General features: G+C 39.4%; 1 protein-coding gene across 1 annotated transcript in view; it reads right to left on the bottom strand.

Annotated features, from left to right (window-relative positions):
* Window positions 1–18,025, bottom strand: part of MCHR2 (melanin concentrating hormone receptor 2) — a 34,364-nt gene extending 16,339 nt beyond the window's left edge. Inside the window, 3 exon segments of the mRNA XM_027552128.1 lie at window positions 7,217–7,388; window positions 16,261–16,338; window positions 17,930–18,025. Coding sequence (XP_027407929.1) covers window positions 7,217–7,388; window positions 16,261–16,338; window positions 17,930–18,025 — 346 coding nt within the window.
* Window positions 18,026–18,596: the final 571 nt, after the last annotated feature.

The raw sequence follows: 18,596 nt of genomic DNA, 5'->3' as shown, positions 1-18,596 counted from the left end.
GACCTTTGTTGGCAAAGTAATGTCTCTGCTTTTTAATATGCTGTCTAGTTTGGTCATAACTTTTCTTAGAAGGAGCAAGTGTCTTTTAATTTCATGGCTACAGTCACCATCGGCAGTGATTTTGGAGCCCCCCAAAATAAAGTCTGTCACTGTTTCCACTGTTTTCCCATCTATTTGCCATGAAGTTATGGGACCAGATGCCATGATCTTAGTTTTCTGAATGTTGAGTCTTAAGCCAAATTTTTCACTCTCCTCTTTCACTTTCATCAAGAGGTTCTTTACTTCCTCTTTGCTTTCTGCCATAAGAGTGGTGTCATCTGCATTTCTGAGGTTATTGATATTTCTCCCAGAAATCCTGATTCCAGCTTGTGCTTCATCCAGTCCAGCATTTCTCATGATGTACTCTGCATATAAGTTAAATAAGCCGGATGATCACATACAGCCTTGATGTACTCGTTTCCCGATTTGGAACCAGTCTGTTGTTCAAAGTCTAGTTCTAACTGTTGGTTCTTGACCTGCATACAGATTTCTCAGGAGGTAAGGTGGTCTGGTATTCCCATCTCTTGAAGAATTTTCCACAATTTGTTGTGATGTACAGAGTCAAAGGCTTTTGCATAGTCAATAAAGCAGAAATAGATGTTTTTCTGGAACTCTCTTGCTTTTTCAATGATCCAGTGGATAATGGCAATTTGATTTCTGGTTCCTCTGCCTTTTCTAAACTTGAACATCTGGAAGTTCACGGTTCATGTACTGTTGAAGCCTGACTTGGAGAATTTTGAGCATTACTTTACTAGCTTGTGAGATGAGTACAATTGTGTGGTAGTTTGAGCATTCTTTGGCATTGCCTTTCTTTGAGATTGGTATGAAAACTGACCTTTTCCAGTCCTGTGGCCACTGCTGAGTTTTCCAAATTTGCTGGCATATTGAGTGCAGCACTTTCACAGCATCATCTTTCAGGATTTGAAATCACTCAACTGGAATTCCATCACCTCCACTAGCTTTGTTCGTAGTGATGCTTTGTAAGGCCCACTTGACTTCACATTCTAGGATGTCTGGCTCTAGGTCAGTGATCACACCATTATGATTATCTGGGTCGTGAAGATCTTTTTTGTACAGTTCTTCTGTGTATTCTTGCCACCTCTTCTTAATATCTTCTGCTTCTGCTAGGTGTCCTTGCTAACTGGCATTTGGTTTATTTGGCCAATAGTAAGCACTGTTGGAGGGAAATTGGAGGGTGAGAAGAGAGGATAGGCAGGGTATTTCCTTCCCCTTTGTGTTGTTGGCATCTGTGGCAGTGGCTGCCTCCCTCCCATGGCTCCACCTCCTCCCCTGCAGGCTCTGTTCCTTGGGCCCAAATCCCACTGTGGTTGCAGCCCCCCACCAGGCAGCCCACATTTCCAGGATTTGTAAAGCCACTTTTTTTCCCCTCCATCCAGCCTAGGGCCAGAAAGGGGTGGTGGCCTTGGGGTAGCTTTCTAATTTTGTTTATCTCTGAGTTGCCTCACCAGTCCCTGTTTGGCATTTAACTCTCATTGAATTAAATTCCTACTGTTAGTGTAAAATTGAGTCAGAGGGCCAGAAGGGGATGCTATCATGCTCTGCAGTAGCAGAGCTTGAAGAGAAGAAAGACTTCCTCTTCTTGCCTAGCAAAAGCTTAGCTAATGAGAGACTGTTCTTCCCCTGTTAGATGGGTCTTGCCCACGGCTTGCCATAGCTGCAGATCCCAAATTGCTGTACTTTGATGAGCCTGAGTAAACTCCACTTTTGCTGGAGGAATAACTGGCCGTCCATTTGTTTTGAGGTCAGCATGAGCCAACTCCAATGGATTAGCAGTGATTTCATAAAGAGCTGAGTTGGAAAAGAATTTTGAGTCATCACACAGGCACTAGGAAAGGACAGTGTGATTAGAGATTAGAGATGACTGCCAAGGATGGGAGAATTTAGAGCACAGTGACATATTTGCTAACTCTGCATAAAGAGAACCTAATTGGAAATTCTAGTTTCATTTCTGTGCCATTTATTATGTCCTTGGGGGAAGACATTTAACCCCTTTAAGTTCCAGAGTTGTCTTGATGCGTTGGACCATAGCAACGAGGGTCTCCAACCATCTTTACAGTTCATTTAAACAGATGTGGCTGTGAGGTTCATAGCATCTAAACCTATCATTATGTGTGCAGCATGGGTGGGGGTCAACCCCAACAACAGCTTACACATGGCTGATACTCGGAGAGCAGTAGAGGGCTGGGTCAGAGGGGCTTTAGTTATTATTTCAGCTGAGTGGGGAAAAGGAGGAGGCTTGTTTTAAGCATTTCCCATCTTTGTCTTAACAACTGGAATTCCATCACTGGGCCATTAGTATTCCTTCAGGAACACTCACTATCCTTCTTGTAACCTCTGTGTAAAATGTAGACATCACTGCGGGGAGGTGGTTAAAAAGTAAGATGTTTCAGTAATTCATGATTAAGTGTAAATTAGTTGACTTGACAGCCAGTCGAGGGCAGGGGATGACAGAATGGGAACATTTTATTTATAGGGAGACAAAGCATTCTTGAGAGAGTCTCTGCCCACTGGGTAACAGTCTGTCAGTAGACAGGAGAAGGATGTGTTCAGGACATTGAGGGAGGTGGGGGAGGACCATAGAGAAAAATGGCATCTCCTTTATTGAAGTAGTTCCCCAGGACCCACTGTGGCTATGGAGAATAGTTGAGTAATGCGGCTGAGTTCATAAGTCCCTCTCCCAAGAATAAAAGGGGAAAGTCTTATGTTATAATTGGCCCAATTTTCCTCCTACATTTTTTAATCTGGCTCCCTTTTGACCTGCTATGCATTTAAAATATGACAGACCAATAATGATCTGGCCTTATTACTTTATACTTACACACCTAAAGCACAAATCAATTAGTTTTTAAGAAAGCCACATTAGATATCTTATTCCAGAAGCTCCATCTTCTTTAAATCTATTATTTTCATACACGTTTGTAGTCTTCCATTGGCAAAATCAGAAGTTAGGTTATTTCTTGCTTCCTAGTGTCACTAATGATCTGGCTATTCTATTCAATCTCTTCTGATACAATGTTTATCATAATTGAGAAAGTCCTAAATCTTCTTTAAGTGTATCCATTTATCCGTATTTTTAGCATAGTACTACTAATATTTAGTGTGGTCTTTAATTGAACTATCTTCTGTTAAGAAGGTAACAAGTAAAACATCATGGCAAAGCAGGATTAAAAACATTAATGCAAATTGCCTTAACAATTTTGGAGATTAATTAACAAAAACTGTTAAATTTTAAGCCAAAAATATTAAAACTAATCTACTTTCAAATGACTTTGGACTGATTAATAAATTTTTGGAGAAAAGTTTACAAAGAAAAATATTAACAATTTAGCAATAAAAATAAAAACTAAGTTGCCTTCAAATGATTTTTGAACAAGTAAAAGATTTATCTTAAAAGCTCTATTAATATACGTCTTCTCACATGTTATCTATAAAATGATGATATGAAGAAGTAATAGATTTTTCACAATCATTGCAAATAGTTTGTAAGGATGACAGCTCAGGTTTTCCTTCTTTCCTTTGTTTGTTTTTTTTTTTTCAGTTTAATGGCAGTTTACTTACTGAGAATCTGTTTCTAGGAATTACAGCTCAATACTGACTTTAAGAAGAGTTCACATTCCAAATTTCTTCTTTTTGCCAGGTTGGTCTCCATGTGAGTGGATGGAATCAGGTCCATTGTCTATTAGTGTAATTTGAGAGGGACTAAGAAATTTCTCTGGCTCCAAATATTTCTTGAATTGCTTGTCATGGGGCCTGAATTTCACTCGAGTCTTTGCAAATAAAAGTTATCTGTAAAAATGCAACCATTTCTGGAGGACTAACACCTTATAAGAATTTGGTTTCTCAACTGTGGGACCAAGGCTCCAGAGGCATGAGGCACAGAATTTGTATGCTTAGGAGTGAGTGAAAGTTGCTCAGTCATGTCTGACTCTGTGATACCCATGGACTATTCAGTCCATAGAATTCTCCAGACCAGAATAGTGGAGTAGGTAGCCTTTCCCTTCTCCAAGGGATCTTCCCAAACTCAGGGATTGAACCTAGGTCTCCCTCATTGCAGGTGAATTCTTTACCAGCAGAGCAACTAGGGAAGCCTAAGAATACTGGAGTGGGTATCCTATCCCTTTTCCAATGGATCTTCCCAACCCAGGAATCGAACTGGGGTCTCCCTCATTGCAGGTGGATTCTTTACCAGCTGAGCTACCAGGAGATCTTTAGGACAGGATGGCAGAAATTCTGAGGGGCATGAGGAAAGATGGAAGGAGAAGTGGTCAGGTACAACTGGCAAACAGAGTGAGCTGGAAACCGCACCCCCCACCCCAGGTCTCTATTAACTTTCTTTCATTTAAAAAATTTTATTTATTTACTTATTTTTGGCTGTGCTGGGTCTTTGTTGCTTTGCCCAGATTTTCTCTAGTTGCAGGGAGTTGGGGCTGCGGTTCATTGTAGTGCTCAGGCTACTCAAAGTGGCTTCTCTTGTTGCAGAGCGTGGGCTCTAGGGCTCCTGAGCTTCAGTAGTTGTGGTGCACCGGCTTGGTGGTTGGAGCTTGTGGGCTCTAGAGTGTGGTTCAGTAGTTGTGGTACATGGGCTTAGTTGCCTCGAGGCAGGTGGAATCTTCCTGGACCAGGGATCAAACCCGTGTCCCCTGCATTGGCAGGCAGATTCTTATCCACTGTACCACCAGCAAAGTCCTCTGACTATTAACTTTCTACTCCATGCTATTGCCTCCTTAAGGTTTTCTGAGACTATTTGATGACTTTCTTTTCCCTTCCTGGAACTTATTATTTGAACCATCTTTCCCCCTCCCATTTGATTGTTCTTAATACCTTGTATTCTTTTTCAAATGGCTTCATGTATTTGCATCTTATCTCCTCCACTAAATCGTGAACTTTTAGAGACAGATGCTGCCATATTTCTTTGGTATTTACATAACACTTATAAAAGTGCTGGGCGTGCAGCAGGTATTTAGTGATACATATTGAGTTGAACTGCTTCCAGAACTTAAGAAATAATTTTAAATGCTTGATATTCACAAATGGTTTTACAGGACACAATAAGGAATGCCTGAATTTACTAGAAGTAGAATTCCAGTATACCAAATAAACCTTCAATTATGGATGGTATAAAAATACCATTGATATACAATATTTAACTACAGAGATAATGAGAATAAAATTTGAAAGTGGCCTGGCTGATAAGAAGCCAAATGGGGAAAGTGACTAGTGATGGGCTTTCTTAGGGATAGTGTCATTCGTATTACCATCCCCAGGGCTGCTCTTGTTTTCAGTTGGTCCTGTGAGGATTCTTCCATGCACATGGGAAATCCAACCATCTTTGTAGTTTTAATGAGAGTTTTGATGATTTGTTTCATGTGCACTGCCTGTGTACTATGTCCCTTCACTTGTGCCTGACTCTTTGCGACCCTATAGACTGTAACTGTCCAGGCTCCTTTGTTCACGGGATTCTTCAGGCAAGAATACTGGAGTGGGGTTGCCATTTCCTTCTCCAGTTTGTAGTCACAGGACAAGGGCTCAGTCCTTGCGGTTCCCTGGCTCTAGAGCACAGGCTCGATAGTTGTGACACATGGGCTTAGTTGCTCCACAGAGTGTGTGATCTTCCCGAACCAGGGTTGGAACCCATGTCTCCTGCATTGGCAGGTGGATTTTTTACCACTGAGGCACAAGGGAAGCCCTAAAATTGTTTTATAATATATAAATAAGGACAAAAAAATTGAAGGCGGGAGGAGAAGGGGACGACAGAGGATGAGATGGTTGGATGCCATCACCGACTCAATGGACATGATCGTGAGTAAACTCCGGGAGCTGGTGATGGACAGGGAGGCCTGGCGTGCTGCAGTGCATGGGGTCACAAAGAGTCGGACATGACTGAGTGACTGAACTGAACTGAGGACAAAAATCTTTTAAAATGGTGGCTTTAAGCATGATCATAGACCAGGTCAAAAAAGTTTTAACATGTTGTATGTATTAAAACAAGTAAAACTTAAATGTGAAAATAATCAGTAGAGCAAAGATGATCATGTAATAATGTGGCATGTGTATATGAACTCTAAATCCATTTTCTGAAGCTGGTAGAGAACAAGTACAGTGGTCCCTCTATATCCACAAGGGATCATTTCTAGGACAGCCACCGCCCCGACCCCCCATACCAACATCCGAAGATGCTCAAGTCCCTCACATAAAATGGTGCCGTGTTCTTTATAACCAACACACATTCTCCCTAATACATTGAATCATCTCTAGATTACTTATAGTACCTAATGCTGTGAAAATACTATGTAAACAGTATTAAATACAATGTAAATGCTATGGAAATAGCTGCCAGAGCACGGTCAATTCAAGTTTTGCTTTTTTTGAACTTTCTGGAATTTTTTTCAAGATAGTTTTGAAATTGCTTGAATCTGCAGGTGTGGGACCTGCAGATACTGAGCCCATGGATATCGGGGGCCAACTGTAACTTGTTCTTCATGCTCCAAGTTAAACCTTATGCTGTTAGTTTGAGAGGAAGCAGGAAATTAGCTGAATTAGGTGGGGATTGTGACAGAAAGGCAGGAGGTGATAGGGGGCAGATGCCTCTCAGCTTGGCCCACACGGGTGGTCTGTATTGTAGGGAATAGCCCACCATGCATGACTGCTTGAATGTTTGGGTGATTGGGAGAGTCTCTCTCTTGCCCAAATGAGTGCAGAAGAGTCTCTCTTACCAGCCAAACCAGATCAGCCTCTTAGGCTGGCAACTCTTATTGCCAGAAAATAAAATAGTTGCCTTGAAACAGTTTCAATCCTTGCCTGGGCTCTGCTGCCTGAGATTCAGAGTTAATTTGTCTGGGGGAAAAACTGTGTGTTAGGATTTTTAAAAGCTCCATCATGGTTCTAATGTGTGGCTAAGAATAAGAATTGCTGCTCTAAAAATTGACTGACTCAGCAGTCAGCATTGGCCTAGGTTTCTTCATTTTGATATTTGTGACTCAGCATTTACTTGATGAAAATATTTACATGATGAAAATATCTATAGATCCTCTTTAAGTATCTTAAACAAATGTTTCCAAAATCTGATTTCATTAGGAAAAATTCTACAAGGGAGAAAGGATTCATTTAGGAAGTATAGAACGAAGTTAATTATGGAAACGAAAAAGAAGCCCTTAGCTTATTATAGTGAATACAATGAGGATGTTGCCAACCATCCCTGTTGAACAGAGAATCCCAACCATGGAAGGTAGGATGACAGTATCCACCATGCTGAGGGTTTGATAAGCGAACTCTCCATTCCATGATTTGTTCAAAAGTTCAGCAAAGGTGTTACAACAGGATGTAACATCCTGTTACAACAGGATGAGTGAAATAAATTCATTGTCCATGAACCCCCAGTAGTTAAAGCTGTGAAGGAATAGGATGTGATTTATTTAATGAAATTTTGAGGTAATTCCTTCCATATAAGTTTTTGTTAATTCCACAAATATTTATTGGGGCTTTCTTTGCACCAAGAACTCATGCAACATAAGATTCCAGGGTGAGTATGATTGCTTCCTGTCCATATGATGTGATGAATTACCAGAGGAGATATGGAAACAGTAAATTATTGAACAGTATACCAGGATAGTGTGCACGTGTTCTCCACCTGATTGTAGTACATGCTCCAATCACAGCTAATATTTACTCAGGACACACTGGTGCTGGTTGTTTACAGCTGGCATCTGTTCTTATTGACTTGCACGTCAGTCGTATTGGCTAGAACCCCCACAGTGCCTAGGTTGTTAAGTATATCTTCTCTTATCTCTGATAAAAATGAATGGGAGACTCCAACTCTGATTGCTTAGAAAAGCAGTGGGATAAGACTTCCCAAGATGATTCCTGGCCTATCTTGAGGGATGAGGAAGAGTTAGATCAGTAAAGGACAGTGTGGGAAGGGAAGTGTTGTAGTAATTCAGGGGACCATGTTCAAAGAAGAATTATGGCACGGAAAAAATGTCCAGCTACCAACCTGAAAATAAAAAGTAAACAAACAATACCAATGGAGCCATGAAATTATTTGGTTGGTCAACCATCTTGATAAAAGACATTAAAAAAATGCCATCTAAGTGTTATTTCTGGTAATAGTAAACTGAGTAACTCAGATTAACTCTCTCACTGAAAGAAATAAAATATTATGAGCAAAATGTATATATGGGGGTGTGTGTGTGTGTGTGTGTGTACACAGCAATTTAAAAATATTCAAGATCTGAAAAATTAGTGGCCCCTCCTTGGCTAGTTTTTAGATGAGATCCAGTAACTGCAAGGTAAGAGGAATATTGAATCATCAAGGCTATCTTTCTCCAGAAGGTGCTTAATGCCACAACAATTTGAGCTCTGGTTGAATGTCTGTATTTTGTCCAGAGGGATGTCAAGGCTCTCAGCCTATTGAAGGTGGGGAAGTTTGCAGAAGAACCCTTCTTCTGAGCTGGAGCCCCAGGGGCAATGTCCTTAGCTATGAATGAACCTGATTTACATTTTTCTTTCTTACCTCCACTACCATTGGGAACTCTGAGAGCTGCCTTGGTGACTTTGGAATGGAGAGGAGAGAGAGAAGGAAAAGAAAAGCAGATTTTCACTGGGAAGCTCCGGAAGAATCCTTGCAGATTTAGACCATGAGTAGGCAGGCCATGGACTCTCAAGGCTTGAACTTAATATTAGGTGGTCCAGGTCTGCAAAGCCCCCTAGATACCGGGTAGATAGAAATGCAAATCCTTTTTAAAGGGAAAAACAGGTATCCTAAGGTATCAGAAAATCCTCAAAATATTTTTGAGGGCAATGACCAGCAAGCATGCAAAGATACAAGCATTGCTTATATGCTGATTTAAATGCATTCAAGACTTAAATGTAAGACCATACTATAAAACTAAAAGAAGAAAACACAGGGAAAATGTCCATTGACACTTGTCTGGGCTATGATTTTTTGGACATGACATCAAAATGAAGGAACAAATGCAAAAATAAACAAATGGGGCTATATCAAAGTAAAAAGAGTCTGTACAACAAAAGAAATAATCAGCAAAATCAAAAGATAACCTACTGAATGGGAGAAAATATTTTCAAACCAGCCATCTGATAAGTGATTTGTATCCAAAATACATAAGGAACTTATACAACTCACTAGCAAAATACAAGCAATCTAGTTGGCTCGGATGGTAAAGAATCTGCCTCCAATGTGGGAGACCTGGGTTTGATCCCTGGGTTGGGAAGATCCCCTGGAGGAGGGCATGGCAAACTACTCCAGTATTCTTGCATGGAGAATCCCCATGGACAGAGGAGCCTGATGCACTACAGTCCATGGGGTTGCAAACAGTCAGACACGACTGAGCGACTAAGCACAAAGGAGTTGAATAGACATTTTTTTCCGAAGGAGACAGACAAATGGCCAACAGGTATATGACAAGATGTCAACAAAACTGTCAGGAAAATGCAAATCAAACTACAATGAGTTATTTTCTCATATCTGTTTGGATGGCCATTATAAAAAAAGAAAAGAACAAGGGTCAAAGATGTGGAAAAAAGTGAATCATTTTGCACTATTTGTAGGAATGTAAATTAGTGCAACTACTATGGAAATCAGAATGGACTTTCCTCAAAAAATTAAAAACTAGAACTACTAGTTTTAATGTACCACTCCTGGGAAAATCTGAAAGAAATGAATCAGTTCAGTCAGTCAGTTCAGTTGCTCAGTGGTGTCCGACTCTTTGCGACCCCGTGAATCGCAGCACGCCAGGCCTCCCTGTCCATCACCAACTCCCGGAGTTTACCCACACTCATGTCCATTGAGTCAGCGATGCCATCCAGCCATCTCATCCTCTGTGGTCCCCTTCTCCTCCTGCCCCCAATCCCTCCCAGCATCAGGGTCTGAATACATCAGTATCATAAGATACGTGTACTCCTATGTTCATTGTAGCATTATTTACATTTGCCAAGACATAGAGATAGTCTCAGTGTGCACTGATGGGAAAAAGAAAATGTGATACACAAACACACAGGAATAATATTGAGCCATAAAAAAGAGTGAAATCTTGTCTTTTGTGATAACATGGATGAGCCTCAAGGGCATTGTGCTAAGTGAAATAAGATGGGAAGGACAAACACTGTATGTTCTCATCTACAAGTGGAATCTAAAAATGCTGATCTTATAGAAACAGAGAGTAAAATGATGGTTACCAGAAGTGATAAATTGACATAATGAAATATTGTACAGCACTAGAAGGGAACTGATACAATATATAACAGATACAATATATACAGACACAATAACATGAATGAATCTAACAATTTAAGATTGGGTAAAAAGCAAAAGTTCATATAGTATGATTCCATTTAGGTAGAATTTTAAAACACAGGCAAAACTAATCTATATTGTTCAGTTCCATTCAGTCGCTCAGTCATGTTCAACTCTTTGTGACCCCATGAACCGCAGCACACCAGGCCTCCCTGTCCATCACCAACTCCTGGAGTTCACCCAAATCCATGTCCATTGAGTCGGTGATGCCATCCAACCATCTCATCCTCTGTCGTCCCCCTTCTCCTCCTGCCCTCAATCTTTCCCAGCATCAGGGTCTTTTCAAATGAGTCAGCTTTTTGCATCAGGTGGCCAAAGTATTGGAGTTTCAGCTTCAACATCAGTCCCTCCAAAGAACACCCAGGACTGATCTCCTTCAGGATGGACTGGTTGGGTCTCCTTGCAGTCCAAGGGACTCTCAAGAGTCTTCTCCAACACCACAGTTCAAAAGCATCAATTCTTCAGCGCTCAGCTTTCTTTATAGTATTATTAGGGATACATATTTGTTGTTGTTCAGTTGCTCAGTCATGTCCAGCTCTTTGTGACCCCATAGACTGCAGCACGCCAGGCCTCCCTGTCCTTTGCCATCTCCGGAAGCTTGCTCAAACCCATATCCAGAGAGTTGGTGATGCCATCCAACCATCTTGTCCTCTGTTGTCCCCTTCTCCTCCTGCCTTCAATCTTTCCCAACATCAGAGTCTTTTTCAATGAGTTGGCTCTTCATATCAGGTGGCCAAACTATTGGAGCTTCAGCTTAAGCATCACTCCTTCCAATGAAAATTCAGGACTGATTTCCTTTAGGATAGACTGGTTGGATCTCCTTGCAGTCAAGAGTCTTGAGAGAAGACTCTCAAGAGTCTTCTCCAACACCACAGTTTAAAAGCATCAATTCTTTGGTGCTTAGCCTTCTTTATGACCCAACTTTCACATCCTTACATGACTACTGGAAAAACTGTAGCTTTGACTATATGGACTTTTGTTGGCAAAGTGTTGTCTCTGCTTTTTAATATGCTGTCTAGGTTGGTCATAGATTTTCTTCCAAGGAGCAGGTGACTTTTAATTTCGTGGCTATAATTGCCATCTGCTGTGATTTTGGAGCCCAAGAAAATAAAGTCTGTCACTGTTTCCCCATCTATTCGCCATGAAGTGATGCAACAGGATGCCATGATCTTAGTTTTCTGAATGTCAAGTTTTAAGCCAGCTTTTACACTCTCTTCTTTCACCTTTGTCAAGAGGCTTTTCAATTCCTCTTTGCTTTCTGCCATAAGGGTGGTGTCATCTGCATATCTGACATTATTGATATTTCTCCCAGCAGTCTTGATTCCAGCTTGTGCTTCTTTCAGCCCAGTGTTTCTCATGATGTACTCTGCATATAAGTTAAATAAGCAGGATGACCACATATAGCCTTGATGTACTCCTTTCCTGATTTGGAACCAGTCTGTTGTTCCATGTCCAGTTCTAACTGTTGCTTCTTGACTTGCATACACGTTTCTTAGGAGGCAGGTCAGGTGGTCTGGTATTCCCATCTCTTTAATAATTTTCCACAGATACATATAATAACAGTAAAAATATAAAGAAAAGCAAAGAAGCGATAACTGGAAAAGTCAGATTGATGATCACCGCTAAAGAGAGGGTTTTATATATGGCTCTGCAGGTAATATTGATAGTAAAAAATAGTTTTTACAAAGCAGTCTGACATCGACCATGTAGTTTCAAGGCAATAACCTAAATTTATGTTCATTCTTCTTTTTTAATGTTAGTACCTATTTTCATCTTAATTTTCCCACTTTTCTATTCAGTTACTTCAAACTTTAAAAATCAGCTAATATAAATGTTAACTTTATGCTTTTGTTATGCTGAAATTTGATGCCTAAATATATGCAAAAACTTAGCAAAAGAAGTATTTTCAGGCAAAACAGTTATATATGACTGACTGAACTCTGAAAAATATCATGCAGAAAAACAATCACACTCAGTGACCTCATGTTGTCTTTAAAACAACAAACGTGGCTATTTGAAAAAGTCTAGATGATTAGTTTATTTCAGTTTTCATTCTGTTATTAGGTCATGAAAAAATATGATGTTTAAGAGTGATTTGAGGAGATACACAGAAATCTAGCATTCAAGATAAGAGGTGAAAATTTAACTTTTATGACAACTTCTTTTTAGCATTTTCACAAAGTTAAAAAAGAAAATATGGATTATATATTGAAATTAATAGGCTTGGCAAACATATGTACTTTTGGAAACAGTGATTTAAGTTTAAGACATATGCAAACTTTTTCCAATGAATTATGTATAGCATATCCATCATCTCCCAAATCATTTATGTATTTCAATATCTCTCCTCCAAATAGAATCTACAGGAATGTAATTCCCCAAGTTTTAGCCAACATTCACACTGTGTGTTTCCAAGACTAACAGTCTCACATCTAAAATTTGGGAGTGTAATGTATATGGCTATACATTAATTTTTTAAAACATTTAACAAATGTTAAAAATGTTAGTGACAACTCCTGGGCTATTTAAATCTCAACGCAAATCTCTTCATCTTCACCCTTCTATCTCTCTGTACCTCTTGCTTTATTTTATCTCCCAGCTCTCAGCTTTTCTGAGGAAAATGGGGACTTCAGAGAGTGGGGAAGGAAGTTATCTATGAAATAATACTATGTGTAGAAAGAGCTCTGAAAGTAAACTTCAACCTTTCATCTAAAATTTTCACTCGTATCAGTAAAAATCTGACAGAGTAAAAGCCCTGGTATCTTGGCTGTGACTGTTTTCCTGTTGTCAATCAAAACCCAATACTTAGCATCTGCTGTAAATGTTAGAATTCTAAGTAAAGGCAAATTGATGCATTTGTGAAAATTCTAAGTAAAATTTTGTGAATGCGTCATATTTTTAAGAAATTTGTTACTTGATCAATTCACTTAATTTCAAACTTCAGAAATGCATCAGTTGAATAATAAATTCATGTCAAGGAAAATAATCCCCTTGTTCTTCATCTTGTCTTGTTAGCTATTGCAGGTGGTGGCCTGCTTGCCCCCCAGTTATATGACAGCCAAACATGAAAAGCTAGTGTCCAGTAATATTTAGTGTTTCACAAGGTTCACAAAGTAACATATACTTATATTCCTGTCCTTAATAGACACTACTCATTAGTTAAATATATAGGAAGAAAATATGAATTCACTGATGGCTGGTAAATATTAGCTGTTGAAAACTTTTAAGCATTATTTTTAAATTGTTCATATTTTAAATATTATTAATATTTACTCAAGAGGTTATTTTAAAGAACTTTTTATATAAACAGTGTCTCAATTGTTAAATATGATTTCATTATATCTAAGGGCCATTTTTATCCAGGTCAGCTCCCTCTGATATTACAACAAAAGCCAATGCTTAAGGAATTCCCTGGCAGTCCAGTGGCTAAGACTCCATGTTTCCACCGCAAGGGACTTGGGTCCTATCCCCTGTCAGGGAACTAAGATCCTGCATGCTACATGGTGCAACTAAAAAAAAAAAAAAAAAAAAGCCAATGCTTAAATAAGACTAACTTAATAAAAACTGTTTTGCAGGAAACACCCTGCACTATCCTTGTCTTTCTTCACGTGGTACCTCTGGAGTGACTCCATCCACCCAGGTAATCAATACTTTCCCTTGAAACTTTTCTGGGTAGAAAACTTTCTCATTTATTAAATTGCAAGTTTTAATACTGACTTGGAATATAACCCCAGAAAACTGGTCTTAAGTAGTTGAGAATGTCATTTTGTAAGAAGATTTTTTTTTTCTTAAAAAAAAAAGGAAATTTATGCTTGTGAGGTTGGTGTTAAAAGAAGACTGACAGTGTCAGTTTAATGTATTCTGATACACATTGTTCATCTATATACACTGACACCTTCATACATACACAATTTATTCATGATGACTAGGACAAGCAAAAGGAGGAATGAGTTTCAAGGAAATTAGACTTTTTTAAAGAAAAAAGAAAGTGTTAAGAAGTCTGAAAAGTGATAAGAATATGTACATGGCAAAGAGGAGCATGATGTGGAGAATAAATCAAAAGAACAGATGATGAGTTTATTTACATCTGAATGACAGTTTCACACAATTTTGATTATTTTTAGAAATAAATCCTGAAATAATAATCCTCAACTATTTTTCAGTAACCATAGTCATGAATCTAATGAACCAAGTTTATGGCTACCTGTTACTATTTTCAAGTTAAATATCAGAAAAAAATCAGCTGGGGGAAAAAATCTGCTGCTAACAAGTCATAAAATCATTAAGAATGCTTCAATAGCCACAGAGCACAAAATAAAACAATTGTATATACCTGCCTCCACCCCATCCATATACACATGCACACATACCTATGAGGTCCAGGGTGTAGATTTTCTCTCTAAGTTGTGGCCCAACTAACTGGGAGATCTCATTATTTTTCACCTCATTCACTCATCTCCTCCAATTCTACTGAACCTGTGTTTGGGCAATCTCTATTTTAATGATTAGGTATGCTCAACTTTAAGTCATCCATTCACTCATTACATTACAGTGTTTATAGCAAAGAACAAAACCAATAAGATTTCTACTTCCCGGAGTTACATCCCAATATTTAAGGGTTTATGGTTATATAAATTGTACTGCATTCTGCCACTTGCAATGTGTAACTTCAGTTGAGGAATCTAAGTCTCAGCTTCCCCCTTGGTAAAAGAGTAATAAGAACAGTACCTATCTCAAAGTATGGGGGAAACTGAGACTTAGATAATTTTTTGACAGATGGGAGTGAAGTGACTTGGGGAAGGAGAGAGTCTCTAATTTGGAGAAAGGTGCATGTAGGCTAATAGTCCTGGACCCCCTTGGAAGATTCCTAGCTCAAAAGACTTCCTATATATTGCCTTCATTGAGGACAGGAGTCATGTTTTGTTGTAGTGTTGTAGTGTTTCTCAGCCATGTCTGACTCTTTACGACCCCATGGAGTGTAGCCCACCAGGCTCCTCTGTTCATGGAATTCTCCAGGCAAGAATACTGGAGTGGATTGCCATTTCCTCCTCCAGGGGATCTTCCCAATCCAGTGATTAAACCCAGGTCTCAGGCACAGCAGGTGATTCTATACTGTCTGAGCTACCAGGGAAGCCCTACGTCGAGGGGAAGGTGTTTCATTTACTTTGTAGTCATCATAGGTTTATATATTTATAAAAACATTTTTTGACCGGTGGTAGTAGAGTATCTTATTTTAATAGAACCAGCATATTATATTCATTTTCTGACAGATGGGAGTGAAGTGACTTGGGGAAGGAGAGAATCTCTAATTTGGAGAAAGGTACATATAGGCTAATAGTCCTGGACCCCCTAGGAAGATTCCTAGCTCAAAAGACTTCCTACACATTGCCTTTACTGAGGACAGGAGTCATGTTTTATTCATCATTTTTTCCCTATCACCTAATATAGTAGCACAGTATGCATGTGAAATTGACCTTTCCCTAGCACCTCAGCAGCCACTAGCTACATGTGGCTTATTGAACACATGAAAAATGGCTTGTCTGAATTGAGATGCACTGTAAATATAGACTATACACAACATTTTGAATTTGACTAAATATAAAAAAATAAATCAGTGCCTTAATTACAAGTTTATGTTGATTACATATGGAAATGATCATTTTTATATAGTGATTAAATAAAATATATTAAAATTAATCTTACCTGTTCCTTTTGGCTTTCTAAATGTGGCTCCTAGAAAATTTATAATTACATATGTGGTTTGCCTTGGTTGCTCATTTTTCTGTTGGACAGAGCTGCCTTAGAATGCTGATTAGAGAAAATGTCCTTGATAACACACAATAATTATTTATATTGCTATTAATTTAAAATTTCATTAGTATAATTCTAACCCATCTCATATCCTTTTTAGCTTGCCTCAGTTTATCTCTTATTTCATATGCTTTTAAAGGATTATATGGAGTATAATCCTAAATAAGATTAAAGAAGAAAATTTCTGAAAAATTTATATTCCTTCTTGGCAAAAACAGTTAAATTAAAAAATATATATTTTTTAATCACTTGACTCTTTGCCTACCTAATCTATAAGCTTTTTATTTTAAGAAGAGAGTCTGTTGCTGAAAATCTGCTAGTGTTAAATAGTCTCATATGAATATAGTGGCTATGTTTGGTACATATTTTGATTAATTTGATAATTTCAATTTATATACTGATTATTATGTTTTATTGTTTGTCTATAAATTAATGAGAAAGTAAGCATTCTAAAAGCACACTGGCAAGCTTTATTCAATCAACTGTGGAGCTTTGTTAAATACTAGTTTCCAGGTGTATGAGTTTCCTCAGTACTACAAACTCTCCCACACGGGTGAGTGAGATGGACCAAAGGAAGGTCAGTGTACTCCATCATCCTCTACTAAATCTGAACCGTTCTCATGCTAAGGAGAGGTCACCTTACCTGGGAACATCTGATTGTCAGGGCTGGGCAGGGCACACTGAAACAGGTTGCTTTTGTAGGGAAGTGCGTGGGTATATTTGTATGTATGTTTGTGTGTGTGTTTATTGCAATCAGTAATCATGCCAAATACTTGGATCTGTGATCCAGCTATTTCACTTGAATATACAGAAAGAGTTAATAGTTTTATTAATTAAATAAGATGTACCCAAGTTATTCTGAAATTTAATGAAATACAGCTGTTACTGTGATGCATGGTAATTAGCTCTAAGTTACAGGAAATTTGTAAAAGACTGTCACTGTGTCAACATTAATTTTTACACAATTGAATCCAATTTTTAACAACTTCTCTATAAAGTCTTCCCTGCATCAGAATCATTCTCTCTCTCCCTCTCCATCTCCTCCCTTTCCATTTCCTTCTGCCCTTTCCAAAGAGAGAGACCCCCGAGTCTGCCTAAGCGTCTCCAGTCATCTACCCTCTCAGGCTTCCCACCCTAGGCAGGGGAATCCCTACACTCTGCAGACCTTGAAGACATGCTTAGTTTGGGCCTTAGATGTGCATCTGCTGCTATATTTCAAGGGATCTTTTTTTTTTTTTTTTTTAATTTTTACTGGGCTTTAGGGGATGGGATAGGGAATACCTCCGTAAGTTATGCCCCACTAGGAAGATGTCCATTCTAACTTTCCTGGGATAACTTTCAGAGCTTTTTCTTTTTCTTGGAGCTGCTGCTCTTGGGGGCAGTAGCCTCTTCAGGTCCACTGTTGAGTGGCTCCTCCTTGGAAGACACTTTCTGCTTTTCCTTGGGGACCTTTTGTTTTCTGACTCATTAGGGTCATTAACTGGTTCTTCTTTGGGAAAAGATTTCTTCCTCTTGGGAAGACTTCCAGTGCAAGCTGTCTCTTCAAGATCACTACTAACTAGCTCTTCCTTGGAAAAAGATTTCTTTTTCTTGGGTTTGGAAAAAGAGACAGATGGGTCTTTCATTCCATTCTCCTGAGGAGCCTCTTGGGGCTTTTGCTTTTTCTTCTTTTTGGGTCTTTCACTTGTCTCCTCACTCTCCTCCGGGGCACTACTATTTTCTGAAGAAGCCAGGGCAATTGCAGCCAGCCTTTTCAAACTTCTTCAGGCGTTTCTTCTCCTGTTTCTCAAGCTTCCTAGTAATCTCAGCAGCCGCTTCCTCTGCCTGAACCATTGCCTCCTTCATGACATCCAGATTCTTTCGGGGAATCTCTCCAGTCTCATGGAAGGACAGCTGCGCCTCAACTTGTTCTCAAAGCTTCTCCCCCAAAACACTGGTGGGCACCTCAGAGAAGCAATCGATTCGTGAGACAATACTGCATTTGTTTGCCAGGTATCGGGAGATGTGGCCTTTGTTCTTGGCAGCTGCTCAGTCAATGAAGGTAGAGTGGAAAAATGAGTCCGTATTTTGGGGTGTTAGCCCTTGTCTTCAAGGCTCTGGAAACTTGGTCCCTTTGCTGGACCCAGGAAATCACTCAGACACCAGGACTGGTCAAGGGATCTTTATAACATCCCCGATTCTGTTAGCATGGGATAGAAAGAAGAAACCCAGGTACGGTGTGAAAAGGTGGTACCCAGGGAGAGAAAGGATACCTGTCAGTGGTTCTTGAACCCTAGCATTTGGGGTTCCCTAGCATTTGACCCCTAGTTTGGGGTCAGAGGAATGAGAGAGTGTAGACATGGAGACAGAGGACGGGGAGAGAAGGGGAGCAGACCATCTGTGAGGCCCAGCACTTCTGTAAGAGACCCAGGTATCT

The sequence above is a fragment of the Bos indicus x Bos taurus genome, chromosome 9 (assembly GCF_003369695.1).
Source record: "Bos indicus x Bos taurus breed Angus x Brahman F1 hybrid chromosome 9, Bos_hybrid_MaternalHap_v2.0, whole genome shotgun sequence".
NCBI classification, from domain to species: Eukaryota; Metazoa; Chordata; class Mammalia; order Artiodactyla; family Bovidae; genus Bos; species Bos indicus x Bos taurus.
The sequence above is the reverse complement of the archived record's forward strand: the minus strand, read 5'-3'. Positions and strand labels throughout refer to the sequence as shown.